Consider the following 26,377-nt stretch of genomic DNA (forward strand, 5'->3'; position numbering starts at 1 on the left):
ATTGTCTTCCATGTGCAGATAAACACACTGAGGCTCAGAGAGGTTGAATAAACTTACCAAGGCCACAAGGCCAATAGATAGCAGAGCTCCTATTTGAATTTAAAAACACCTGACTCCACAACCTGTGCTTTTAACTACTATCAGTGGTGGTTCTTAATTTGCCCATTTGTGAAACCTATTTGTGCCCATTTGTGAAACCAAAAATGCTTGGGGCCTCCCAAAAACCTATTGAAACATCATTTCTAAGCCGGGCACGGTGGCTCATGCCTGTAATCCCAGCACTTTGGGAGGCCGAGGCGGGAGGATCACGAGGTCAGGAGTTCGAGACCAGCCTGGCCAGCACAGTGAAACCCCATCTCTACTAAAAAAAATACAAAAAATTAGCCAGGCATGGTGGTGTGCGCCTGTAGTCCCAGCTACTCGGGAGACCAAGGTAGAAGAATTGCTTGAACCCGGTAGGCAGAGGTTGCAGCGAGCTGAGATCACGCCACTACACTCCAGCCTGGGCAACAGAGCGAGACTCCATCTCAAAAAAAAAAAAAAGGAAACATCACTTCTGGGCCTGTAATCACAGCACTTGAATAATGGTTTTGTTTGTTGGTTGGTTTTGTTTTTTTGTTTGTTTGAGACGGAGTCTCACTCTGTTGCCCAGGCTGGAGTGCAGTGACGCAATCTTGGCTCACTGCAATCTCTGCCTTCCAGGTTCCAGCAATTCTCCTGCCTCAGCCTCCTGAGTAGCTGGGATTACAGGTGTGCACCACCACACCCAGCTAATTTTTGTATTTTTAGTAAAGACCGGGTTTCACCATGTTGGTCAGGCTGGTCTTGAACTCCTGACCTCAGGTGATCCGCCTTTCTTGGCCTCCCAAAGTGTTGAGATTATAGGCGTGAGCCACCGCGCCCAGCAAGAATGTTTTTAAGCTCCCCAAGTGTTTCTGAGGTGCATCCTGGATTTGGAACCTGCCCCCTGTCTCTGATGGTTTTGTATTATTAATATGGGCTACTGACTCCAGCTGGATGGTAAGTATCTTGAGGGCAGGGCCCCCACCTCAAGCTTCCTTGTTGATGTCACTGTGACATCACAATGTCTGCACAAATATCATTGGATGAAAGGATTCAGAGCAACTACCACCCAGAATGTCAGTTGCCAGGGGGCTCCAACAGAACTGAGGGACAAACAGTAGGTGCCTGAGAGCTGGCCGATCTGGTCACCCTCTCCAGTGGGCCACAGGGGCCCACTTGGTGGGCAGTCTCTGCTGCCAGCTAGGGCATCTCAGCTCAGCCCAGAGCAAAGAGGTGTAGGGACATAACGCTTTCCTCAAGCTTCCTTTCCCAGGTCCAAACTTAGAGGCCCAGTTTTGGGCCTAGAATTCACTGAGGTTTGTGGCTGTTTGTCCAACAGTCACCATGGATCACCGAAGCCGACTACGGGGCATAGGCCTGAACCGAATCCCTGGGACTCAGTCCCGAGCCCCCCGAGTCCCACTCCCCTTCCACGTGGAACAGGAGGCCAGGGAAGGAGAAGACTGGGAGCGAGAGCCACCTCATCAGAGGCCTCCTATCTATGAGCCACCAGAAACTGAAGAGCTGCCAGATAATGTTATGGGTAAGGACCCACCCTCCCTCAGCAGAAGGAGGCTGGCATCACCTTTTTCATCCTTTACCTCCAGGAAGCAGGGGCCGGGAGGCAGAAAGCAGAGTATACAATGGGCAGAACAAGGGTGAGGGATGAGTTTGGAAGGGGGAGATTTTCTATCTGCCACAAAAGATTGTTTCACAAGGAGTAAGGATAAAATATGTGAAAGCAACTTGAAACTGAGGCTGTCTGCAATATTAGGTGTTATTTATAAAATCAGGTGTTTGCAATGTCAGTTGCTTACTGTGGACCAGGTTCTTTGGGAAACAAAGACCTATTACACATTGATTTCAGCCCCAGAGAGCCCACAGTCTAGTAGAGGAAAGACAAACTTAGGATGGTTTCTGCAGGATTCAGAAAGATAACAGGTGCTTACAGAAAACAAACTTAACATGTTCTCACTTAATTGTGGGAGCTAAAAATTAAAACAATTGAACTCATAGAGATAGAGAGTAGAAGAATGGTTACTAGAGGCTGAGAAGGGTAGTAGGGGGCTGGGGAGGGAAGTGCGGATGGTTAGTGGGTACAGAAATATAGTTAGAATGAATAAGACCTAGTATTTGATAGCACAACGGGCTGACTATAGTCAATAACAATTTAATTGCATACCCTAAAATAACTAAAAGAGTATAATTGGATTGTTTGTAACACAAATGATAAATGCTTGAGGTGATGGATAACCCATTTGCCATGATGTGATTATTACACATTGTGTGCCTGAATCAAAATATCCCATATCCCCCATAAATATATATATATACATATACCTACTATGTAGCCACAAAAAAAAAATTTTAATTTAAAAAGAAAGATAACAAGCACTTGCAGGAGGACAGAGGGCACCCTGGGATCATACAGGCTCATGCCTGTAATCCCAGCACTTTGGGAGGCCAAGGTGGGCGGATCACAATTAGCTGGGCGTGGTGGCGCGCACCTGTAATCCCAGTTACTCGGTAGGCTGAGGCAGGAGAATTGCTTGAACCCGGGAGGTGGAGGTTGCAGTGAGCCGAGATTGCGCCACAGCACTCCAGCCTGTGCGACAGAGCGAGAATCTGTCTGGAAAAAAAAAAAAACAAAAAAAAAACACCTAACGCAGGGTTAAGTTGCAACATTGCCTGTTTGCCCCATAGTTCCTTTCCAGCTGGAAGAGAAGAAATGGTCTAGGGATATGGCTTTTCAGGTCAGACTTTTCTTCTCCAAGTTTTCTGGGGACCTGAAAAGGGCTCCGACTCGAGAGAGGAGTCATGGCTGTTCACAAAGATCACTGCAAGGAAAAGAATAAGAAATGGCTGTTGGAGGGATAAAACGCAAGCTATTCAGAGGCAGAAAGGTTAGTTTCCCTTTTGAGGGGCGGCGGTGGCGTGGGATGAGGAGGCTTTTTGGGAGAAATGGGCGTGGAAGGATGTCTAACAAGTGCTGGCGGCGAGGGTCGTTGGCACTTCAATGGTGGGAAGACAGCCATGGGCGAAGCTTTGTGGAAGAAATAGGTGTGAAGGATGAGAAGGCCTAAAACAGTGCTGAGGGCGCGAGGCCAGTCACGGGCAAGGACGCGAGGCCAGTCACCTGCGAAGTTTTGTGTACAAGATGGGCCCAGAAGGATGAACAGGGTCTAAAACAGTGCTGAGGGTGGGAGTGCAGAAGATCGGTCACAAGTGACGACACAATGTGGTCTTAGTCCAGTTGGTGGACACTCGGTGGCCTGGGCCTGCCCCCGGTGCGCAGACGCACACAGCAGGTTGCAGCCGCAAGCGGGGCGGTGCCCACGGCGGGGAGATGGGTGGGGAGGGCAGGGAAAAGCCAGGGGTTGGGTGATGGGGTAATTGTCAGAAAAAGGAACAACACTGCTGGGAGAGTTTTCTGGTAACTTTTCAAGTCTTCATTTAAATTAAAAAAAAAAAAAAGCTGTCTTTGAAACAGTAGATTAGGTCACTAAAAACTGCCTGTTTGCCCTTGCCTGCTGGAGGAAAGTAAATGGTTAGACCTATCCACTCTAAGTTTTTCCAGGACTTAAAGGAGCTGCAAGTAATGCAGATCATGGCATCGTTCACACAAATCACTTCAAGAAAAAAATTAGTAAATGTCTACTAGATCTTGAAACTTATTCCTGTCTATCTGGAACTTGGTAACTTCTGACCAACAACTAACTCCCCATTCCTTCCCTCTCTCCTCGCCTTCCCTACTTCCCAGCCTCTGGTAAGCAGCAGGGTAAATACAGTCAATAATAATGTATATTTCAAAATGAATAAGAGTAAATTTGAAATGTCTCACCATAAAAGTCATAGGTAAACAAGGTGATGGATAAGTTAATTAATGTGATGTAATCATCCCACATTGGATACATATTTCAAAAAAATCACATTGCATCCCACGAATGTATACAATTATGATTTGTCAAGTAAATATAATTTTTAAAAATGTTAAGTGACTTTTTAAAAAGCTTATTAGAAGTATAAAATGCAAGTCATTCACAAGCATATAGGTTAGATTCCGCTTGTGAGGGGCTTGTGTGCAGTGGTGAGGCTTTGTGGAAGAGATGGATGTGGAAGGATGTCTAAAACAGCGCGGAGGTCAGGAGACCTTGTCGCTGCCTTCGCAGAGTTGGGCAACGCTCCAGGTCCGGGTCCGCCGCGGGACGCAGGCGCAAATGCAGGCTTGGGATGGGGGAGGCGCGGCCGGCGCCCACGGGGCGGGGCGGGAAGCGGGTGGGGGGGTGGAGGGGGCGGAGCAGGTCTCGCGAGGGCGCGCCCCGGCTCGCGCGGGCGTCGTGCACGCGGTTGTAGCTGCCTGGCGGCGGGAGAAGCCGCGCTCGCGCCAAGGGACGTGTTTCTGCGCTCGCGTGGTCATGGAGGCGCTGCCGCTGCTAGCCGCGACAACTCCGGACCACGGCCGCCACCGAAGGCTGCTTCTGCTGCCGCTACTGCTGTTCCTGCTGCCGGCTGGAGCTGTGCAGGGCTGGGAGACAGAGGAGAGGCCCCGGACCCGCGAAGAGGAGTGCCACTTCTACGCGGGTGGACAAGTGTACCCGGGAGAGGCATCCCGGGTATCGGTCGCCGACCACTCCCTGCACCTAAGCAAAGCGAAGAGTAGGTGGTGTCCCGCCAAAGGGTGGGAGGGGAGACTCCGGAGACACGTGTACCCCGGTTACACCCCCGGAGTCTGGGCTTGGGCGGCACCCCCTGGGCTGCCTCCGGGCCCTGGGCGGGCCTGGTTCTCTCCTAGGAGGGCGGGGAGGGGAATAAAGGGGAGTTCTAGCTGTGAAGAAAGGTATGGTTTCCACTGATCAGATTTTTGAAGAGGTAGTGGTTACCCCAAAAGCCGCAGCTGAGGGAAAGTGGGTGGTCCTAGTCCCGAGTTTGCATCGAGGATGTTGGGCAAACTGAAACAGTTCCCGAAACATCTCAAAGTGCCTTCAGCACATCCCGTCTTTTTCAGGTACTATTTCAGCGAAGGAAGACATTGATAGGTTGAATAATGATTCACAAAAAGTTTGATTAAACAGAAAAGTTGCTAAACAGTGCTCGGGAGGTCAAACATTTCGTTTTTCTTTCTTCCTTTTTGTTTGCATCTTACAAAGATTATTACTAAAAGCCACCTTCCCCAAAACCTGTGTAGTTAATGGATATTCCTTATGTTTCTCAGTCATGGAGAATCTATTACAGAGTGTACTTTTGAGGGAAATGGGGGAAAAGGAGGTTAGAAGTATGCATTTGGGTTGATGATAAACCTCGTGGCAAATTTGTGTCCTGCCAATTTGGTTTTTGATTATTTGCATTTCTGTCCAGTGTACAAAGCTAATGGCCACTTTCAGGAATGACACGTCAGACGAAGTAGATACTGTGAAAGTTGTGGCCTGCTACATCTGGATGTTAAAATTAACCAAAAGTGAACAGTGGCTATAGATAAAGGCTGTCTCTTGCTTGCTATTCAGTAACCTGCTTTTCCTACAGATCATTTGACATTCTGTAGGTGTGTAGTTGGCTTTTATGGTTCAGTTACAGCATGTTCCATGCCAGTATTCAGTGAAAAAAGTAATGCTTCACAATTGTGAATCCCTAGAGTTAAATGGAATGTTGTTATGACTTAGGATGGGTTGGGAGTGATAAATGAGAAAAACTGTTTTGTCCTCTTAAACATTTACAGTTCTTACTTAATGAAAGTAAGTACTTTCAGTTAACTACTTTGGGACTTTTTTTTTTTTTTGAGACGAAGTCTCGCTCTGTGACCCAGGCACCCTGGCTGGAGTGCGGTCGCGCGATCTCGGCTCACTGCAACCGCCGCCGCCCGAGTTCAAGTGAGTCTTCTGCCTCAGCCTCCCAAGTAGCTGGGACTACAGGTGCGCGCCACCACACCCTGCTAATTTTTGTATTTTTAGTAGAGACGGGGTTTCACTATATTGGCCAGGCTGGTCTGGAACTCCTGACCTCATGATCCGCCTGCCTCGGCCTCCCAAAGTGCTGAGACTACAGGCGTGAGCCACCGCGCCTGGCCTACTTTGAGATTTTTAAGAAAACCAGTCTTAAATTTTAAAATCAGTATTCCAAGTCCCACTGGTTTTACTTGCCTGGGAAAGTATTTTAAATATGTCAGCCAGTTAAGTGTTTACTTACATTACATATATTTTCCATAGGAAACAAATCTACTTCAAAGCTTTCCCTTTACCAGCAAAACTTAACATTTTAGTTGTTTACTACATTTCTCTGTCACATGTAGGCTTATCTAGAATTAAAGATACAAAGACTTTTGTTAGTAAAGACTATTATGGAGCCATTAAGGCCATATTTTCAAATAATTTTTAGTAATATCAAAAACAGTTCATAATTAATTTACTGTTTCCCTTAAGGAGAAAAAAAACGCGGGGACGCAAACACGTGGCAAATTTGTGTTTAAAAAAGAACGGAAAGGCCAGGCGTGGCGGCTCACGTCTATAATTTCAGCACTTTGGGAGGCCGAGGCCAGCCGATCACCTGAGGTCAGGAGTTCGAGACCAGACTGGCCAACATGGTGAAACCCCGTGTCTACTAAAAATACAAAAATTAGCCGGGTGTGATGGCGCATACCTGTAATCCCAGCTACTGGGCAAGCTGAGGCAAGAGAATCCCTTGAACCCGGGAGGCGGAAGTTGCAGTGAGCCCAGATCACACCACTGCACTCTAGCCTGGGTGACAGACTGAGACTCTGTCTCAAAAAAAAAAAAAATTAATTAAAAAAAATAAGACTAGAAAGACAGACATCAGAATGTTAACAGTAGTTGATGAGAGTTATGGAGAGAGAGGATTTAAGTATTCTTTGTACTTCTCTGCATTTACCATAATCTTTATGTTAATTACATAATTTATATTCAAGACAATTTTTGTTTTTTTAATAAATGCAAGGGATTGCTTTGGGAATTCCATTTATAGATCTTAGCAAAGTAACTACCATTCTTAACCAAATATTTCCAAAATCAATTTTCAGAACAAAATTTATTTTTCAAATATGGTTTTCCCAGTATGCTAAAATCATTAAGGCGTGTCATTGTAATAGATCATTACAATTATTATAACCTCTCACTTGAGTAGCATTTTAAGTAATTTATTTAAAGTATATATAATTGAATACCCTTCTGCTGTCTATTTCTCCCTCCTGGCCTTTACCTAATCAGATCAGGATTATATATATGAGGTAGGATGCTGGCTCAAGATAAGTAATCATATGTTATATATTAATTTTTAAGAGAAATTCATGTTGTTTGTCTCAATTTCGGAGTGACCCATAAATGGTGGCTGTTACAGAGAAGTATAAGCCTGACTTTCTAGGACCCTTAGCCAAAGTTAGAAGCAAGTATTGACTTCAATGTTTGTAAGGGGTCTGAAAGTATAAGTGCTATCTGAATGTGTTAACAGAGCATGAAGGTGCATTATTATCTAAGTGTGTTGGCTAAAATTACTGTACACCCTTACAAGAGAGCAGCATGAACTGTTCAGTTTCCATTGGGTCACTTGAAACCTGTTCAAGGGAGTCTTCTTTCAAAGCCCTCTAGGAAAATGATCCCATGGTCTGGGATTTTACACTTCTGGCCTGACATATGTGTACATTCCCTCCTCATTTTGTGTAGCCTCATCTGCAGCAGGTCCTCCATGTGTATGTCAGAAGCTGGATAAACTAGTACATCTGGAAGACTGCCATTAGAGAAAGGAAAATGTAATTATTTGAAATGTAGGAAGTTGGCGACTTGAAGCGGGGCTATAGTGAAGCATCCACGAGGGTTTAGTGCAGGATAGAATTTAAGGGGTCTGTGAGCATGAATAGGGGAAAAAAGTATTTATTTTCACTAACCCGCATCTGAAATGTAGTGTTTCCTTCTATTACGAATGTCAGCAACAAACTACACTAGCTTCAGCAGTACTTGCTTGTACCTTTCACCAATAGAATCACAGTTATTTTCTTGCTACATTATGGTTATCGCAGGTATCCTGAAACACCATTTTCACTCATCGTTATCTTAGGTAGTTGTCAGATTACGACTAGATCTTGCAGTTTTGAAGTGTTATAGAGCACGTGTATTATGATATCACCAATTTTTTAAATATTTTGATAACTGCATTTAAATACAATTGGTTTCTTTTGTAATTCTATGTATTTTCCTTTTTGCATTCAATAACAATCTTTTAAGAAGTCTGTAAGCTTCACCAGACTGCCAAAGAGATCTAAAGGTAGCCCTGATTTTTAGTGATTTTCTAAAGATGTCCTTCTACCATTCCACCAACTTTCTCAGTGTTACAGAACATCATGTATTTTTCTTTCTTAGTTTCCAAGCCAGCGCCCTACTGGGAAGGAACAGCTGTGATCGATGGAGAATTTAAGGAGCTGAAGTTAACTGATTATCGTGGGAAATACTTGGTTTTTTTCTTCTACCCACTTGATTTGTAAGTAATACATGTAAATAGCTAGTAAAATCTCAGCCTTTATCAATTATTTTTCAGGAATATCAAACCAATTATTTTGTTCAGCTCTTGGTTTTTAAAAAGGCAAGCTGAAGTAAAGAAATGTATTTAAAAAGGTAACATCTACCATATATTTCAGAGTCATAACACACTGACCTCAATACTTATGTCTACATGATTATGTTATAATGGAATAATTAGAGGAAAGCTACAATATATTCATTAAGCTATACCTACTAAGGCAAGAAAATGGACTGATAATATATTAGAAAGCATTTAATAGCAAGACCTATGCCATAATTCTTCTTACTGTATCTCTCTTGATCAGAAAATTAATTCTGTAATCCCAGCACTTTGGGAGGCCAAGGCAGGTGGATCACAAAGTCAAGAGATCGAGACCATCCTGGCCAACATGGTAAAACCCCATCTCTACTAAAAATACAAAAATTAGCTGGGCGTGGTGGTACGCGCCTGTAGTCCCAGCTACTCGGGAGGCTGAGGCAGGAGAGTTGCTTGAACCCTGGAGGCGGAGGTTGCAGTAAGCTGAGGTAGCGCCACTGTACTCCAGCCTGGCGACAGCAAGACTCCATCTCAAAAAAAAAAAGAAAAAGAAAATTAAGCCGTTCTCTCTAGTGATGCCATGTAATTGTGGTTTTTCCATTTTTATTCTTTGCTGCATCTGTTGCTTTTCTGGGATTTGAACATTTTGCTGAAAATACATACTGCTTAAGGAATAAGGAATAACACCTGTGTATATGTTATGGTTATTGTGGGGTTTCTCGTCTTTCTTTAACTCTGTGACAGTGAGCGTTTTTGTATATGGTCAGAAAGTTGACTAAAAGTAAATACTCTTACAGCTTTATTCACATGGAGGATTTAATTTTATTTTGCAAAACACTATTTTGAGTGTTTTTCAAAACTCATGAAAGTGAGAAGAGACCAAAAAGAGTTATGTCAATTTTTATCTTTTATTCTCTTGGAACTTACTTTTTGGTTACAACAAGTAACTAGAAGTTTCCTCCTCTATCTTTGCCACTGTGCCTTTTTCCATTAGGACTAATCTGGAACTACATAGATCAAATTTAAACTTGCAGGAAGGGTATACTTAAGCTCATTTCTATAGGTTGTTTCTAGGCCAGGGATTAACAAATTTTTTCTGCTGGATTTGGCCTATTGACCTATTTGCCAACCCCCGCTCTAAGCCACATAGGAAGAATTCTCATGAAAATTATTACATTGAGACTAAAGTTATGAGTCTGCATAATATATAATCTTTTAAATTATAAGAACTTGCTTCTTTCTAATCAACTCATATTGTGACTTGATTTTTTTAAGTATAGCTTAATTTCTAATAGAAACCAGAAGTAGAAATTTCAGTAGACATAAAAAATGACAGGCCTTCTAAATTCATGTTGTTATAAAACCAGAAGGTTAACATGTATGTTAAATATATATGACTAACATCCTGAATTTGGAAATTAGTCTAATGTAGCAGAAAAATATGTTCTGTGTTTCTCCATTGTTATTCATAACTCCATAATGGGTAAGAGATAGTTAATTGGATCATGTTGTTAGCAGTGGTCTTCTGGGACAAGGAGCTAAGATAGCCTCTTCCTGTTTTCATGTAATGCTGGACTGTGCCTGGTTAGAGCAGGAAGAATTCTGGGGCATTTGCCACAGTCTACAAGGAGGAAAGTTACAAACGTAACCCTTCAGTTTCCTGCCAAAACTTTTTCTGTCTTCACTAAGAAGTTGGTCAAATGTATCTCTAGGTAGCATTCCTTGAAATAAGAAGAAAGGCAGAGGCTGGGTGCGGTGGCTCACGCCTGTAATCCCAGCACTTTGGGAGGCCAACATGGGCGGATCACCTGAGATCAGGAGTTCTAGACCAGCCTGGCCAACAAGGTGAAACCCCATCTCTACTGAAAATACAAACAAAATTACCTGGGCGTGGTGGTGGGCGCTTGTAGTCCCAGTTACTCAGTAGGCTGAGGCAGGAGAATTGCTTGAACCCGGGAGGCGGAGGTTGCAGTGAGCTGAGATCACGCCACTGCACTCCAGCCTGGGCGACAGAGTGAGACCCTGCCACAAAAAAAATAAGGAAGGCTGAGGCTGACCATTCCTACCCTTTAGAAAATATTTAAAATACATTTTATAGCCCAGTTTCCAGGGACATTATCCGAGATTAGAACTGTCTACTTGGACATGACAGTGCTGTACCTGAACAACTGAAACATGTTAAAATCCTGTATTGGTATCTGGTAGGAACTTGTGCCCTAACTAAGTCTATGTTTTTCAAACTTTCTTGACCATGTCTCACGGTAGGAAATACATTTTTCATCGTCAGCCAGTACACAGGCACATATATATACGGTAACATTCCATCTGGATGCACCAGCACAGCCATGCTCCTTAAAATACTGAAAAACCCTCATATCATGTGGTAAATAGCCACTTCCCTTCCCTCCCCAACTAGTTAGTCCTCCTGCCTGATCCCTTTCAGAAACCTCCAGAACTAAAGCCAGCTTTGAGTTAAGATTGTTAAATATTTTGAATATCACTGTTGAAGACAAACATATATATATATTTGTATATATAAATATGTGTTTCATAATTTACCCTTACTATGTATGATAGTGTCTCCTGTTTTCTCTTCGATTTCACTTTTTAAAAATGTTGTTTAGAACTGAGTTGATTTAAGGAGTCCCTACCACGGTTTGAAAAAATGCCGCCCTAGTAATATTCTCTAAACATGGCCTGACAACATGAGGGTATTAAGGTATAAAATCCCTGGCTGCACAGGACTGGTAGACAAGGTGGAAGAGGACCTTATCAAGAAAGGAGGGGCGGGGGTACTGGAAAACATTGCCTCCTCTCCAAAATACAGATAGATGCATCTAGTTCATAGGGTTGGTGTAGGAATATAAAAAAAATAGGGAAATGACGAAAAATTTGTATGGATCCTTTGAAAGCTATAAAGTACTATATAAATAAAAGGTATTATTAAATAAAAGTAATAAAATGGGGGGTGGCTATTGCTATAAGGGAGAAGGGAACATTGGTTGACTACTGATCTATTAAGTTGTAATAAGAAAGTTTATTGAGATGTAGTTGGGAACTCTAATACGTTTCTTTCTTAAATATTTGATTGAATGACAGTCTTTTAGACTACTCCATTTTGAAAAGGTTCAAATATAAAATTGATCTTAATGTACGTTTTTATTATTAAAGGTATTTGTAAAAATTGTCATTTGAAAGTTTAAGTATATGCTTATTTGGAGAATACTGAATTTTTTTTTTTTTTTTTTTACCTTTCAGCACATTTGTGTGTCCAACTGAAATTATCGCTTTTGGCGATAGACTTGAAGAATTCAGATCTATAAATACTGAAGTGGTAGCATGCTCTGTTGATTCACAGTTTACCCATTTGGCCTGGTCAGTATCTTACACTTACATTTGTAGAAAAAAAAGAATGGATTTACTCTTAAAGCATGGGCAGATAACTCTTGATATGATAGAATATAATCATTTATCAGACAATTCAGGAATAGATTTATCTAAGAGTAATACATGTATCTACACATTTTCTAGGTTAAAAAAAGAGAGAAGAGTAATATAATCAGCTGCTATAGTAAAAATGCTTAAGGATTTTATAGGACATTTCAAAATAAGGGGAAAAGTTAAATGCAATAGATGTGATTTCTATAGCAAAAACCACTGAATTATATGATTATTATGATAAATTGGGTTACCATAATCTGGAGGAAAAAAATCTTTAAAATATGCCATTTCTCTGTTACACAGTTATATAGTCAAACTCAGCTTTTACAGTTTTCAAGAAACAATACTTTTTAAAAATTAATTTTAAAAAATGTTTAAACATTAATCATAAAAAGATGTTCTAGCTAAATTCGTTGTAAAGAATTGCAAATTAAAATGACAAGAGATGCCAATTTTCCCTGTCTGGTTGGCCAAGATTTAAAAGATTGAAAAAATGTATCCACTGTGGACAAAAATTGAAGAAACGGCACTCACACACAGCTGTTTAGCATTTCTGGAGAGCAGTTGGGCAACATGTCTCAAAATTGGAAATTTACATGTTAATATGAGTTTTTATAGTGTCCACAGTCTTGTGCAGAAAACTTTGTGCACAATAAAGACCATTCAGAATTGGGCCGGGCACAGTGGCTCACGCCTCTAATCCCAGCACTTTGGGAGGCCGAGGCAGGCAGATCACCTGAGGTCAGGAGTTCGAGACCAGCCTGACCAACATGGAGAAACCCCGTCTCTACTAAAAATACAAAATTAGCCAGGCGTGGTAGCGGGTGCCTGTAATCCCAGCAACTCAGGAGGCTGAGGCAGGAGAATCACTTGAACCCAGGAGGTGGAGGTTGCAGTGAGCTGAGGTCACGCCATTGCACTCCAGCCTGGGCAACGAGAGTGAAACTCCATCTTAAAAAAAAAAAAAAAGATTCAGCACTATTGGTTTTAAAACATAATATTCAATTTATTAAAGTTACAAATTTAAAACACGAGCTTTTTTTCATTTATAATCTGTGTGTGTGTATAACAAATTTTCATTGCTTGGTGAGCTACAATTTAATTAATTACGTTTCCCTAAGAAATTAATTCCTATAAGTATTTTTAAATGCAGTTATATATTTAATATATTTGAATTCCTTAAGTATCTCAATTTTCAGACAAACCTTCCCAAATACTTAAGTAGTTCTAATTTGCCAAATTCTCTTAAACATTATAAATAACTTAACATATAAATATGTACTGATTATTTCTTAATATGAAAATAGCCTGGCATGGTGGCTCACGCCTATAATCCCAGCACTTTGGGAGGTCAAAGCAGGAGAATCACGTCAACCCAGGAGTTCAAGACCAGCCTGGGCAACATAGTGAGACCCCATCTATACAAAAAATTAAAAAAAATAGCCAGGTCTGGTGGTGCATGCCTGTGGTCCCAGCTACTCGGGAGCCTGAGATGGAAGGATGACCTGAGCCTAGGTGGTCGAGGCTGTAGTGAGCCAAGATCATACCACTGCACTCCAGCCTGGGCAACAGAGTGAGATCCTGTCTCAAAAAAAAAAAAAAAAAAAAAATTAAAATAAAGGCTTAATTTGCTTCATCATTTCCTTTAAAAAAAAGAAAGAAAGACAGGGTCTTACTATGTTGCCCAGGCTGGAGTGCAGTGGCACAATCAATCATAGCTCCCTGCAGCCTTGAACTCCTGGGCTCCAACAATCCTTCTACCTCCCCAAATAGTTGGGACTGCAAGCTTGCAGCACCATACCTATTTTAATTTTTATTTTTGTAGAGATGGAGTCTTGCCATGTTGCCTGGGCTGTGCTTCATCACTTCTATAGTAATTCTAAATCTTCCGAGGATTAAAATGCATATCCACTAAGGAAAAAGTTATGTCATCCCAAATAATTTGGGATTGCTTTCCCAAGGAAATTTGGGGATACATTCTCAGCCTGATAGGGTTCACATCAACCAGAGATTTCTACTTGGGTGTCAGAACTGGGGCTCCAGGTATCTAGAGCAATGTCGTTTTGTTTTCTATCTGCTGTGTCAGTACCCTCCTGTTAGAGCATCAGCCCATGTCTCCTGGTTTCAAGTTACAGAATACAGATTGAGCGTCCCTAATCTGAAATCCACAGTGTTCCAAAATTCACAATTTGAGTGCTGACATGATGCTCAAAGGAAATGCTCAGTGAAGCATTTCAGAGTTCAGATTAGGGATGTTCAACCAGTAAGTATGCAGATATACCAAAATCGGAAAAAATACTAAATCCAAAACACTTCTGGTCCCAAGCACTTCCAATAAGGGATGCTCAACCTGTAGTGAAGGCTGATGCATCTGATATTATAACTAACTTCCTTCACTGCTTCAAGTGGACTTTGCATTTGTTTCTCAGAATATTAAAATGTCATCCATTTGTATCCTGCCTGTCTGTTCAAGGCTTTGTCTTATGATCACACTACTAAGGTTATGCTTATGATACTACATATCTTTTGATCTATCAGTTTCACTTTCAGAAATCAATTAGACAAGTGTATAAAAGTAAGAATACAAGGATGTTTTCAGCAGTGTTTATAAAGCAAAAAAAAGGTAAATGGTTTAAATCTTCATCATGGAAATTAGTAAAATACAGTAAAGATGTTCCTGACTTATGATGGTTCGACGTATAATTTTTCACCTTTACAGTGGGTTTATGGGATAGTAAATACATTTTTAGCTAATGATATTTTCAATTTATGATGTGTTTATCAAGACACAGCTCCGGCCGGGCACAGTGGCCTGTAATCCCACCACTTTGGGAGGCCAAGGTGGGCGGATCACCTGAGGTCAAGAGTTTGAGACCAGCCTGGCCAACATGGTGAAACCCCGTCTCTATTAAAAATACAAAAAATAGCTGGGTGTGGTGGCGGGTGCCTGTAATCCCAGCTACTTACAAGGTTGAGGCAAGAGAATCACTTGAACCTGGGAGGCAGAGGTTGCAGTAAGCCAAGATCGTGCCATTGCACTCCAGCCTGGGTGACACAGCAAGACTCCATCTCAAAAAAAAAAAAAAAAGAAAAAGAAACAACCCTATCTTAAGTCAAGGAGTATCTGTGTATCCATACATTAAAAATGTGTTATAGGCCAGGCACGGTGGCTCACGCCTGTAATCCCAGCACTTTGGGAGGTCAAGCCAGGTGGATCACCTGAGGTCAGGAGTTCAAGACCAGCCTGGCCAACATGGTAAATCCCTGACTCTACTAAAAATACAAAAAATCAGCCAGGTGTGGTGGCACACGCCTGTAATCCCAGCTACTTGGGAGGCTGAGGCAGGAGAATCGCTTGAACCTGGGAGGCAGAGGTTGCAGTGAACCGAGATGACGCCGCTGCACTCCAGCCTGGGCGACAGACCAAGACTCCGTCTCAGAAAAAAACAAAAATGTGTTGTAGGCTGAGCACAATGGCTCACGGCTATAATCCCAGCACTTTGGGAGGGTGAAACAGGAGGATTGCTTGAAGCCAGGAGTTCGAGACCAGCCTGGGTAACAAAGTCACGCCCAATCTCTACAAAAAAGTGTTTAAAACATTAGCCCGGTATGATGGTGCACACCTGTAGTCCCAGCTTCTCAGGAGGCTGAGGCAAGAGGATCGCTTGAGCCTAGAAGTTTTGGGCTACACTGAGCTATGATCACGTCACTGCCCTGCAGCCTGGGAGACAGAGCAAGACCCTGTCTCAAAAACATAAAAATGTGTTGTGTATACATATTTTTTAATGTTTAAAGGATGTGAATATATTAAATGGGAAAAGCAAGAAAATAGAAAGTATATTAGCCTGTTTTTGTTAGTGAAAGAATGTGTGTATTTCATGTGTGTGCATGTATAGAGAAAGAGTGCTATTTTAATATATGCCGTTTTCTTAGCTCTGAGAGGTAAGCGTTCTGTTTGTTACAGGATTAATACCCCTCGAAGACAAGGAGGACTTGGGCCAATAAGGATTCCACTTCTTTCAGATTTGACCCATCAGATCTCAAAGGACTATGGTGTATACCTAGAGGACTCAGGCCACACTCTTAGGTACCTTTCAGTGGTTTTATATTATGACAAATCCAAGCGTGTTTATAATCCTTCTTGAAATAGATGTTACTTATGAAATAGAAGAACAAATTTTGATCAAGAAATATAATTTTGAGGCCAGTCACGGTAGCTCAAGCCTATAATCCTGACACTTTGGGAGGCCACGGTGGACAGATCACTTGAGGTCAGGAGTTTGAGACCAGCCTGGCCAACATGGTGAAACCCTGTCTCTACCAAAAAATACAAAAATTACCCGGGCATGGTGGCGTATACCTGTAGTCCCAGCTGCTCGGGAGGCTGAGGTGGGAGAATTGCTTGAACCTGGGAGGCGGAGGTTTCATTGAGCCCAGATCATGCCACTGCACTCCAGCCTGGGCGACAGAGTGAAAAAAAAAAAGAAATAATTGGCTGGGCATGGTGGCTCACGCCTGTAATTCCAGCACTTTGGGAGGCCCAGGGGGGCAGATCATGATGTCAGGATATCGAGACTATCCTGGCCAACCAACATGGTGAAACCCCATCTTTACTAAAAAATACAAAAATAGCTGGGCATAGTGGCACATGCCTGTAGTCCCAGCTACTCGGGAGGCTGAGGCAGGAGAATCGCTTGAACCCGGGAGGCGGAGGTTGCGGTGAGCCGAGATCACGCCTCCGCACTCCAGCCCGGGTGACAGAGCAAGACTCCGTCTCAAAAAAAAAAAAAAAGAAAGAAAAATATTACTTTGTTCTATTAGTCTTTAAACTACTAAACTTAAACTGTTAGTTTATATTACCCTGATTAAACTATGTTAGCATCATAGACTTTTAGAGCTGGAAGATTATTTAGAGGTCTTTCACCCACCCTGTCATCTTACAGATAAAAGAGACAGATTCATAGAGTTCCGTGATCTTAGCCAAAGTTATATAATAATTTAATTGCAGAGCCCAGACTTAAATCCAGGTCCCCCAACTCCTTGTCCATTTCTTTTTCCTTTTTTCCAAACTGACTCCAGTAATGTTTTTTTCTAAATACAAGTGTCATACTACTTAGCAAACCTGTGTCTTTGGAGTAGGAAAAATTAAGGCAATATTTTACCCAGACGCTCTCACTGGGTTACTTGAGCTAACAAACATTAATAGAATTCTTTGAAAGGGGGGCAATTTTAGTGTGAAACAGTTGTAATTTGGTTGTATTGCTGATTTGCTTTGTAGTGCCAATAGTTTTTCTTGAATGTTTTATGTGAAAGTGTCAGTATTTTATAATCCTGTGTTTTTTTTATAACAACTTTATTGGAATATAGTTTACATGTAATACAATACCCATTTAAAGAATACAATTCAGCTGGGCATGGTAGTTCATGCCTGTAATCCCAGCACTTTGGGAGACCTACGTGGGAGGATCCCTTGAGCCCAGGAGTTTGAGACTAGCCTGGGCAACATAACAAGACCCTTGTCTTCTACAAAAAAATAAATAGTTTTTTTTTGTTAAATTAGCCCGTTGTGGTGGCACATTCCTGTAGTCCTAGCCTACTCAATAGGCTGAGATAAGAGGATCGCTAGAGCCTGGAAGTTCAAGGTTGCAATGATCTATGATCACACCACTGCACTCTAGCCTGGGTAACAAGAGTGAGACCCTGTCTCTAAAAAAATAATTAAAATTAAAAATAAAGAATACATGACCGGGCGCGGTGGCTCGCGCCTGTAATCCCAGCACTTTGGGAGGCTGAGGCAGGCGGATCACGAGGTCAGGAGATCGAGACCATCCTGGCTAACACGGTGAAACCCCGTCTCTACTAAAAAAACAAAAAATTAGCCGGGCATGGTGGCGGGCGCCTGTAGTCCCAGCTACTCTGGAAGCTGAGGCAGGAGAATGGCGTGAACCCCAGGGGGCAGAGCCTGCAGTGAGCCGAGATCGCGCCACTGCACTTCAGCCTGGGCGAAAGCAAGACTCCGTCTCAAAAAAAAAAAAAAAAAGAAAGAATAAATTTCAGTGGTTTTTGTGTATTCACAGAGTTGTGCAACCATCACCACAATTTTAGAATGTTTTCATACTCCAAAAAACCCCACACCCATTAGCAGTCACTCCCTGTTTCCCCTAACCCACTTCCCCCAGCTTTAGGCAACCACAAATCTACTTTATGTCTCTATAGTTGCCTATTCTGGACATTTCATATAAATGGAATCCTACAATATGTGCTTTTATGACTAGCCTCTTTCACGCAGCATAATGTTCTCAAGGTTCATTGTATTGTGTCATGTATTGCTACCAGTAGTTTCCCCTCTTTTGTACTTGCTAAGTATTTAATGTTTTCTGCTTTCATAAAGTCTGTTACTAAGTTAATTTCCAAGAGTAAATATGCCCCAGAAAAGACTGAGGCAGTTTTAAAATGTGGAATCATTTGAACATTAACCAAGTAAAATTATCTAATGTTAGCTATATTATTTGACCTGAGCCAATAGTTTCTTTTTAAAATTTTTTTTTAAGGCCGGGCACGGTGGCTCACGCCTGTAATCCCAGCACTTTGGGAGGCCGAGGCAGGTAGATTGCTCGAGTCTAGCAGTTTGAGACTAGCCTGGGCAACATGGCGAAACCCTGTTTCTACAAAAAATACAAAAATTAGCTGGGCGTGGTGGCACACACCTGTAGTCCCAGCTACTCAGTAGGCTGTGACGAGAGGATCACTTGAGCCCAAGAGGTTGAGGCTGCAATGAGCCGAGATCATGCCACTGCACTTCAGCCTGGGCAACAGAGTGAGATCCTGTTTGAAAACAAATAAAAAATTTATTATTTATTTTCAAAATAATACATGCACATATGCACATAGTTTTTAAAGGTCAGATTATCTTCAACAACTGTAAATACTCTGGTACGTTTCTTAGCCAAAAACAAGTTTTTAAAGCTGCAGTTTTACAGTGATAATTCCAAATTATACATTAGATTGAGGGAGGGATGTGCATACACATGTGTGTACGTGTGTGTGTGTGTGTGTGTGTGTGTGTGTGTGTGTATGTGTACCATTGGAGTAGGTAGGTAGTGTGGTGTTTGTTCTGTATAGCATCCTTCTGTGTGGATGGTATAGGAATTCACAATACATAAATGAGAAGAAATGGCCTCATCTCTACCATTCTTCTGTTTTACAGAGGTCTCTTCATTATTGATGACAAAGGAATCCTAAGACAAATTACTCTGAATGATCTTCCTGTGGGTAGATCAGTGGATGAGACACTACGTTTGGTTCAAGCATTCCAGTACACTGACAAACATGGAGAAGGTACCTCTCCCTTCTAACCTTTTGATTTTTTAGTTTGAAAGATAGCATAATTAGTCAGGTTTCTTATCGTAAAAGTAATCTGGATATTTCCAAAGTTTTCTGATTATTTACAAATTATTAGCAGATCTTTTTAACAGACCAAATTATAATTTACAGTGCTTTAACAAAATATCAGGCCAGGCATGGTGGCTCATGCCTGAAATTCCAGCATTGGGAGGCCAAGGTAGGAGGATTGCTTGAGCTCAGGAATTCAAGACCAGCCTGGGCAACCCAGTGAAACCTCACCTCTACTAAAAATCAAACATATATATATATATATATATATATATATATATATATATATATATATACACTAATATATTCTGCTTACTAAATAAGATGCAAAAATATTCACTATTTGCGTAGTCCTTTTTGATAAACTCATAAAAGTTTCTGCTACTGCAATTTTTTAAATTATGTTTCTGCAAGCTTAGAATGTGTCAATCTGGCAACATTCAGTGATGTAGTTTTCATTTGCCTCTTTGCATTATTGAATTTAGCCTTTTAAATAATCCTTGATCACTTCTCTGCCTTTCAGCTAAGATGAAGTATAGTAATGTAATCTCTGGGCTTATTCAGTATCACATTTGTAATCTACAAGTTCATCATTTTGCTAAAATAGAACACATTATATATTCCTTTTAAAAATGTCACTGAGTCAGGATGCATTCTAAAGTCTCTTTTGACAAACAGTGAATCATGTCATCAGTACAAAGTACTGCAGGATACATGGCAAACAAGCTTACTGGAAGTTTATGTAAATTTGGAGGAATTTTTGCCATGCCCAGGCCTTTCAGCTCACCAGATTCCCAAACTTTTCAACTGTATTAGAGGGGCAATCAATTTGATTTCTTATATTTTAAATGTAACTAAACATAATTGGTAAAAATGAAAATAGATTAGCTGCCTGCTTATGAGCTCCATGACAAAAATTCCTTGGTGTGAACAGGAGGCTAATAGAAGTCATGTGCTCGGTGGTCTGGAAATGTTCTTATTAGTATATTCTATTAACTTCAGTTTCATATAGAAACAGAAAAAGTCAGTTGCTGAAGGTAACTGAATTCTGTTTTTAAAATGTCTTCTGCCTCTTTTTGTTTCTAGTCTGCCCTGCTGGCTGGAAACCTGGTAGTGAAACAGTAAGTATATATATATTTTTTTATGTTGAGTTGATGGTTAGAGTTAAAAAAAATAGAAAAAAAATGCTGGCCGGGCACAGTGGCTCACGCCTGTAATCCCAGCACTTTGGGAGGCTGAGGCGGGCAGATCACGAGGTCAGGAGATGGAGACCATCTTGGCTAACATGGTGAAATCCATCTCTACTAAAATACAAAAAAAAAAAAAATTAGCCGGGCGTGGTGGCGGGTGCCTGTAGTTCCAGCTACTTGGGAGGCTGAGGCAGGAGAATGGCGTGAACCCGGGAGGTGGAGCTTGCAGTGAGCCGAGATCATGCCACTGCACTCCACGCTGGGAGACAGAGCGAGACTCCGTCTCAAAAAAAAAAAAAAAAATATGCTAACCTTAGAATAATCTTCGCTTGTTACTAGAACTGTCTTGATTTTGTAAATGAAGTAAACATTGCTAAGCAGAAATCAGAGTACAGACATTCTTTGGCCTGTAGGAAGAGTAGCTGAAACCGGAGAAAGCAGAATATGGGGCGTGATGCTGTGAATTTTAAAGCCAAGTATACAGATAAATACACCATTCGAAAAAAAAAAAGAAGGGCAGAGCGGAGACTTGGTAGAATAATTCAGAGGTCTTATAGGTCATGTATCGAATTTCTTCCTGTATTGCGGACAAAGAAAACAGTCACAAGCAAAACCTTTCTATACATAGTAAGAGGTTTTGAGAAAATCTAGCTCAATTAATACTGAAGATAATGATTCTCTCCTTGTCATGAAGAAAGAAAAGATTGAAACACGTACATTCTTTCATTTAGGAGGCTGTCTAATTTTTTTTTCTTTTTTGAGACAGAGTCTTGCTCTGTCGCCCAGACTGGAGTGCAGTGGCATGATCTGGGCTCACTGCACCCTCCGCCTCCAGGGTTCATGCGATTCTCATGCCTCAGCCCCCTAAGTAGCTGGGACTACAAGCCTGCACCACCACACCCAGCTAATTTTTGTAATTTTTGGTAGAGACAGGGTTTCACCATGTTGTCCAGGCTGGTCTCAAACTCCTGGCCTCAAGTGATCCACCCTCCTCGGCCTCCCAAAGTGCTGGGATTACAGGCATGAGCCACTGCTCCCAGCCAGGAGGCTGTATAATTTATAGACAATCCCTGAAGTAGTCTCCTGCCAAAATACAATTTAGAAACTTGCTTGAACCTTTTTAGGAAGAACATGTTTACCTTCTAAATTCAAGAGTTTTACACAAGCTGCAGTTAGGAAATTGGAAGATACTAGAGCATTAGAGGAAGAAATCATTATCTTTGGGTAATAGAAAAATATAGACTCCTAAGACTTTCTTCCTTAGCAAACCAAAGAAAAGTACCATTAGCCATAGATAACCACTGGTAGAAATTTGCGCTCTAACCTCAGGTGTGCCCCTTTCCGGTCCTTGAATGTGCTAAGCTGATTCCTGCCTCAGGGCCTTTGCCCTTGCTGTTCTTTCTGTACTCCGTCTGCATGACTAGTTCCCTCTCTTTGCTCACATTTCAGCTCAAATGTCATCTTAGAAGTCTTTCCTCACCACTTTATCCCCACCCTAGACATCTATCCTCCAACCAACTTTTTTTTTTTTTTTTTTTTTGAGACAGAGTCTCACTCTGTCACCCAGGCTGGAGTGCAGTGGCCCGATCTTGGCTCACTGCAACCTCCGCCTCTCAGGTTCAAGCGATTCTCCAGCCTCAGCCCCCCAAGTAGCTGGGATTACAGGCGTGTGCCACCACACCTGGCTAATTTTTGTATTTTTAGTAGAGACGGGGTTTCACCATGTTGGCCAGGCTGGTCTCAAACTCCTGACCTCAAGTGATCCACCCACCTCAGCCTCCCAAAGTGCTGGGATTACAGGCATGAGGCACCGCACCTGGCCCAACCAACCTATTTATAAAAGCATTTATTACCACAACCTAAAATTAGAATTAGGATGTAACTCCAAGGGCAGGGACTTTGGCTGTGTTGTTCACTAATAAATACTGCCTATCATAATACTTTGAATAGTTGCCATATAGCGAGTCTGTTGAAAGAATGTCCAAACACATAAATATATACAACTATTATTTGTCAATCAAAAATAAAATTAAAAAGAATGACCACCACAATATGTGATAACACGTATGCATTTTTCTGGAGGGAGAATCCGTAGTTTTCATCAGATTCTCAGAGATTTGTGGCCCCCAAAAGTTAATCATGTAAATAGTCAACATGTTTTCTGAAATGTCCGGTACTCATCCTATAATACCTTTCAGAGTGAAATTGTACTTCTTGGGAGCTCTCACTGATCTCTGGGAACTTGGACACCTAGGACGTGCCTGTGATTGGAGATGATGTTTTCATCAGTCACAGAGGGTTTTGCTGCACCTCCGGGGGAAGTGCCCCCTACCTTGAAGATGGGTCTGAAATGCTTTTTAAGGCTTCTTAAGCTGCTGCTTAAGCCAGCAGCTTCTGATTCATATTTCTTTCTATAAGCCTCATAATCAACAAATGTAAACTAACGTGACTGATTTATACTTTAAGGTACCTACTGGTCAAAGTACCTTTAATGTGTAATTTCAAATCTCCTTTGAGATCCATCAGATCAACATAGAGATGAGTAAGTTTGCTATTGTAACATTAACTTTGACCTCAAAGGCAAAACTGTTTTGCAAACCCATCAGAAATTGATTCAGAATCAGTCAATTACAAAAGTTACAATAAGTTATTTTTATATATATAAAGATAGATGTACTTTACCTATAACTAGCAAGTAACATAATGTGAGGTAAAATTATATTGGAAATTTTTTTAAAGTCTAACAGGTTTCTAAGGCTGTGATGCTCTTAGAGGGAACACAACAGTATTCATTAACCATTGACAGTAGTGCTTGATGTATTTGAGTTTGGGTTTTTGTTTTTTTTTTTTACTTTGCAGCTTGAGATTTAAAAGTTGTATTCTGGACTTTAGTAAGCCCTTAGTGAACACCTGCCTCCTTTTCAGATATTGTGGCATACCATCATTTTAGCAGCAAATGATTTTAAGAGTACATTAACATCTGTAGCCATGCTCTCTAAATGTGTTTGACTTAATTAGATCAAACCTGAAGATACCATGAAAGCCTGGTGGCCAAGAGAGGAGCTGTAAGTAAGTTTTGGGGTGCTTGAGTACAGATGTTAATTTATTCACAAAAAATAAAAATATTTGTCTTTTGGAATAGCCGAAATTAGTAGGTAGGACAAATCTCATTTTTTTCTAAATATACAATCTGATATACAAAAATAATTTTTAGTCAAGGCATGGGCAACTAATATCAGACTACTCATTATGTACTTTGGCTTTAAAATAAATTATTTCCTTTTTTTTGTTTTGTTTTAACAGATAATCCCAGATCCAGCTGGAAAGCTGAAGTATTTCGATAAACTGAATTGAGAAATACTTCTTCAAGTTATGATGCTTGAAAGTTCTCAATAAAGTTCACGGTTTCATTACCACATTGTGTTGCAGTAGTAATTTCTTGGAGAATATAAAAATCCACGTCAAAGTCCAAAGATATTTAGCATTAGCGTTAGACACTGATGCCAAAAGACAAGCAGTTATTCTCTGTCTTTCCAAAGGAAGAAATGGGAGATTGAATCAAACTGAGTAACAGCAATAATGACATTTACGGGGTACATGCCATGTGCCAGGCATTGTGTTAAGCAAGTTAGGGGCATTATTTAATCCTCACAGCAACTCATTGAGTTCTTTATTTTACACATGAGGAAACTGAAGTGCAGGTAAATTACTTACCCAAAGTCACATAGCTAGCTAGCAAAGGCAAAATCCGACCTTGCACCCAGACAGGCTAATTCTAGTTTCTGAGCTCTTAACACTCCACCGTGGCTCACCTCTCCATACCTTTGAGGGCAGCGGTAAAGAACGGGTTGTGAGCACACTCTCCTGCCACAGTAATAGGAATAGCTGGCCCCATGGCCCACTGCTCCGTAATAACATAAAGCCTTTCGCCCCCGCCCCCATCTCTAAATTTACATCTTCAGCTTGTATCAAATTTATAAGTAAGTTAGGTATTTATATTTAGTTTAACAAAATTTGAATCCTTAAATACATATAACTAGCTCTTAACAAATGACCATATACAAAGCTGAACTCCAGTGCTACTTCATCACCCCATTTGCCACCCCACTATGGCAATTACTTTATTGTCATTATCTGTAGACATGCCATGTAGTTAAGAGACCAGATACCCAGGAGAATTAACTTCATCCTGTCTTCCATGCTAATCTGCTAATCTCTGTTCATTTTGTTTTGTTTTGTTTCTGAAACAGGGTCTCACTCTGTCACCCAGGCTGGAGTGCAGTGGTATGGTCTCAGCTTACCGCAGCCTCAACCTCCCGGGCTCAGGCAATCCTCCCACCTCAGCCCCCCAAGTAGGTGGGACTAAGGCACGCACCACCACGCCCGGCTAATTTTTATGTTTTTTGTAGTCATGGGGTTTCACCATGTGGCCCAGGCTGGTCTTGAACTCCTGAGCCTAAGCAATCCACCCACCTCGGCCTCCCAAAGTATGGGAAGATGCATGAGCCCCTGTGCCCAGCCATCCCCTCTCTTAATACAAAAAGCCCTTCTCCCGGGGAAAGGCCATCACTAGAAGTGGTGGGGGGATTACCGGGCTTCTGGCTCAAATTGAGTTCTGTCGCAAATGGCGGGTGATTTGTAGATAGACGGGAATCCAGCTGCCATTTATAACCTCTTTCTATAGCAGAGTATGTTCTAATGCTAGCTTATAGTTGAAGTTTTATAAACCAATCTATTAGTAAAGTTGAAGACTGCTAGTACCTTGATATCTAAACAGGTTTGTGATAACCTTGTCAATAGGTCCAATACAACTGGAATTCTATATGCAGATTTCCTCCTTCCAATCTAAAAAGTACAAATGTTTTACTCATGAAATAAGCTGGTATCCCTTTTTTTAAGAGTCAGGGTCTCACTCTGACATCAGTGTATTTATGTGTCTGTATATATTTATACGCGTACACTCCCTGCTGGAGTGCAGTGGCATAATCATGGCTCACTGCAGCGTCAAACTCCTGGCCTCAAGCGATCCTCCTACCTCAGCCTCCCAAGTCGCTGGGACTACAAGCATGCACCAGCAGCATCTTCTTGATTAATAGTTTCCATTCTTTGGAGCTTTTCTAGCCTCCTGTTCATTTTAGTATGGTTTACAAGGAGAACTATTTGTAGGTCCGCTCAGAAAAACCAGTCATTAATGTTTCATTCAACATTCAGCAACTATTGACCACCTAAACACTTGGTGTACATCAATGACCAAATAACAAATTTCTGCCATCAAGGAGCTCAGTATTTGATTACTGAAGCGGGTGCTGATAGACTAGTAATTTCTTGGTACTCACAAGTAAGTGAAGATACACACCCTGACTTGCCACTTTTTTTTTTTTTTTTTGAGACGGACTCTTGCTTTGTCACCCAAGCTGGAGTGCAGTGGCACGATTTCAGCTCACTGCAACCTCTACCTCCCAGGTTCCAGCAATTCTCCTGTCTCAGCCTCCCGAGTATCTAGGATTACACGCATGTGCCTCCATGCCTGGCCAATTTTTGTATTTTTAGTAGAGACGGGGTTTTGCCATGTTGCTCAGGCTGGTGTCGAACTCCTGACCTCAAGTGATCTGCCTGCCTTGGCATCCCAAAGTGCTGGAATTACAGGTGTGGGCCACAGCGCCTGGCCTCTCACCACTTTTCATATCAACTGAGTGATATAAGTAGCTTCCGAATAAAATAGCACTAAATGCACA

The 26,377-nt window shown here is 41.6% G+C and overlaps 1 protein-coding gene across 4 annotated transcripts; it reads left to right on the forward strand.

Moving 5' to 3' along the window:
* The first annotated feature begins 1,127 nt into the window (after window positions 1-1,127).
* PRDX4 (peroxiredoxin 4) lies at window positions 1,128-24,058 on the forward strand. 4 transcript variants are annotated; one of them, XM_054472136.1, is made up of 7 exons: window positions 1,128-1,606; window positions 8,424-8,541; window positions 11,878-11,994; window positions 16,025-16,147; window positions 19,268-19,398; window positions 20,539-20,573; window positions 23,946-24,058. In XM_054472136.1, exons 1-7 carry the CDS (start codon window positions 1,408-1,410, stop codon window positions 23,994-23,996), a joined length of 774 nt encoding a protein of 257 aa, XP_054328111.1. In that variant the 5' UTR covers window positions 1,128-1,407; the 3' UTR covers window positions 23,997-24,058. The 4 variants fall into 4 exon arrangements, with proteins under 4 accessions (XP_054328111.1, XP_054328108.1, XP_054328109.1 ...); XM_054472133.2 differs by lacking the exon at window positions 1,128-1,606 and adding an exon at window positions 4,341-4,719; XM_054472134.2 differs by lacking the exons at window positions 1,128-1,606; window positions 23,946-24,058 and adding exons at window positions 4,371-4,719; window positions 23,661-23,726.
* The last annotated feature ends 2,319 nt before the right edge of the window (window positions 24,059-26,377 follow it).

The sequence above is a fragment of the Pongo pygmaeus genome, chromosome X (assembly GCF_028885625.2).
Source record: "Pongo pygmaeus isolate AG05252 chromosome X, NHGRI_mPonPyg2-v2.0_pri, whole genome shotgun sequence".
NCBI lineage: Eukaryota > Metazoa > Chordata > Mammalia > Primates > Hominidae > Pongo > Pongo pygmaeus.

Bases quoted from the DNA above. Each gene is read 5' to 3' on its own strand.
- PRDX4 (XM_054472133.2), top strand. From the start codon at position 4,479: ATGGAGGCGCTGCCGCTGCTAGCCGCGACAACTCCGGACCACGGCCGC. The intron at 4,720-8,423 runs GTAGGTGGTGTC...TTTCTTTCTTAG, and splicing joins GCACCTAAGCAAAGCGAAGA to TTTCCAAGCCAGCGCCCTAC. The intron at 11,995-16,024 runs GTCAGTATCTTA...TGTTTGTTACAG, and splicing joins CAGTTTACCCATTTGGCCTG to GATTAATACCCCTCGAAGAC.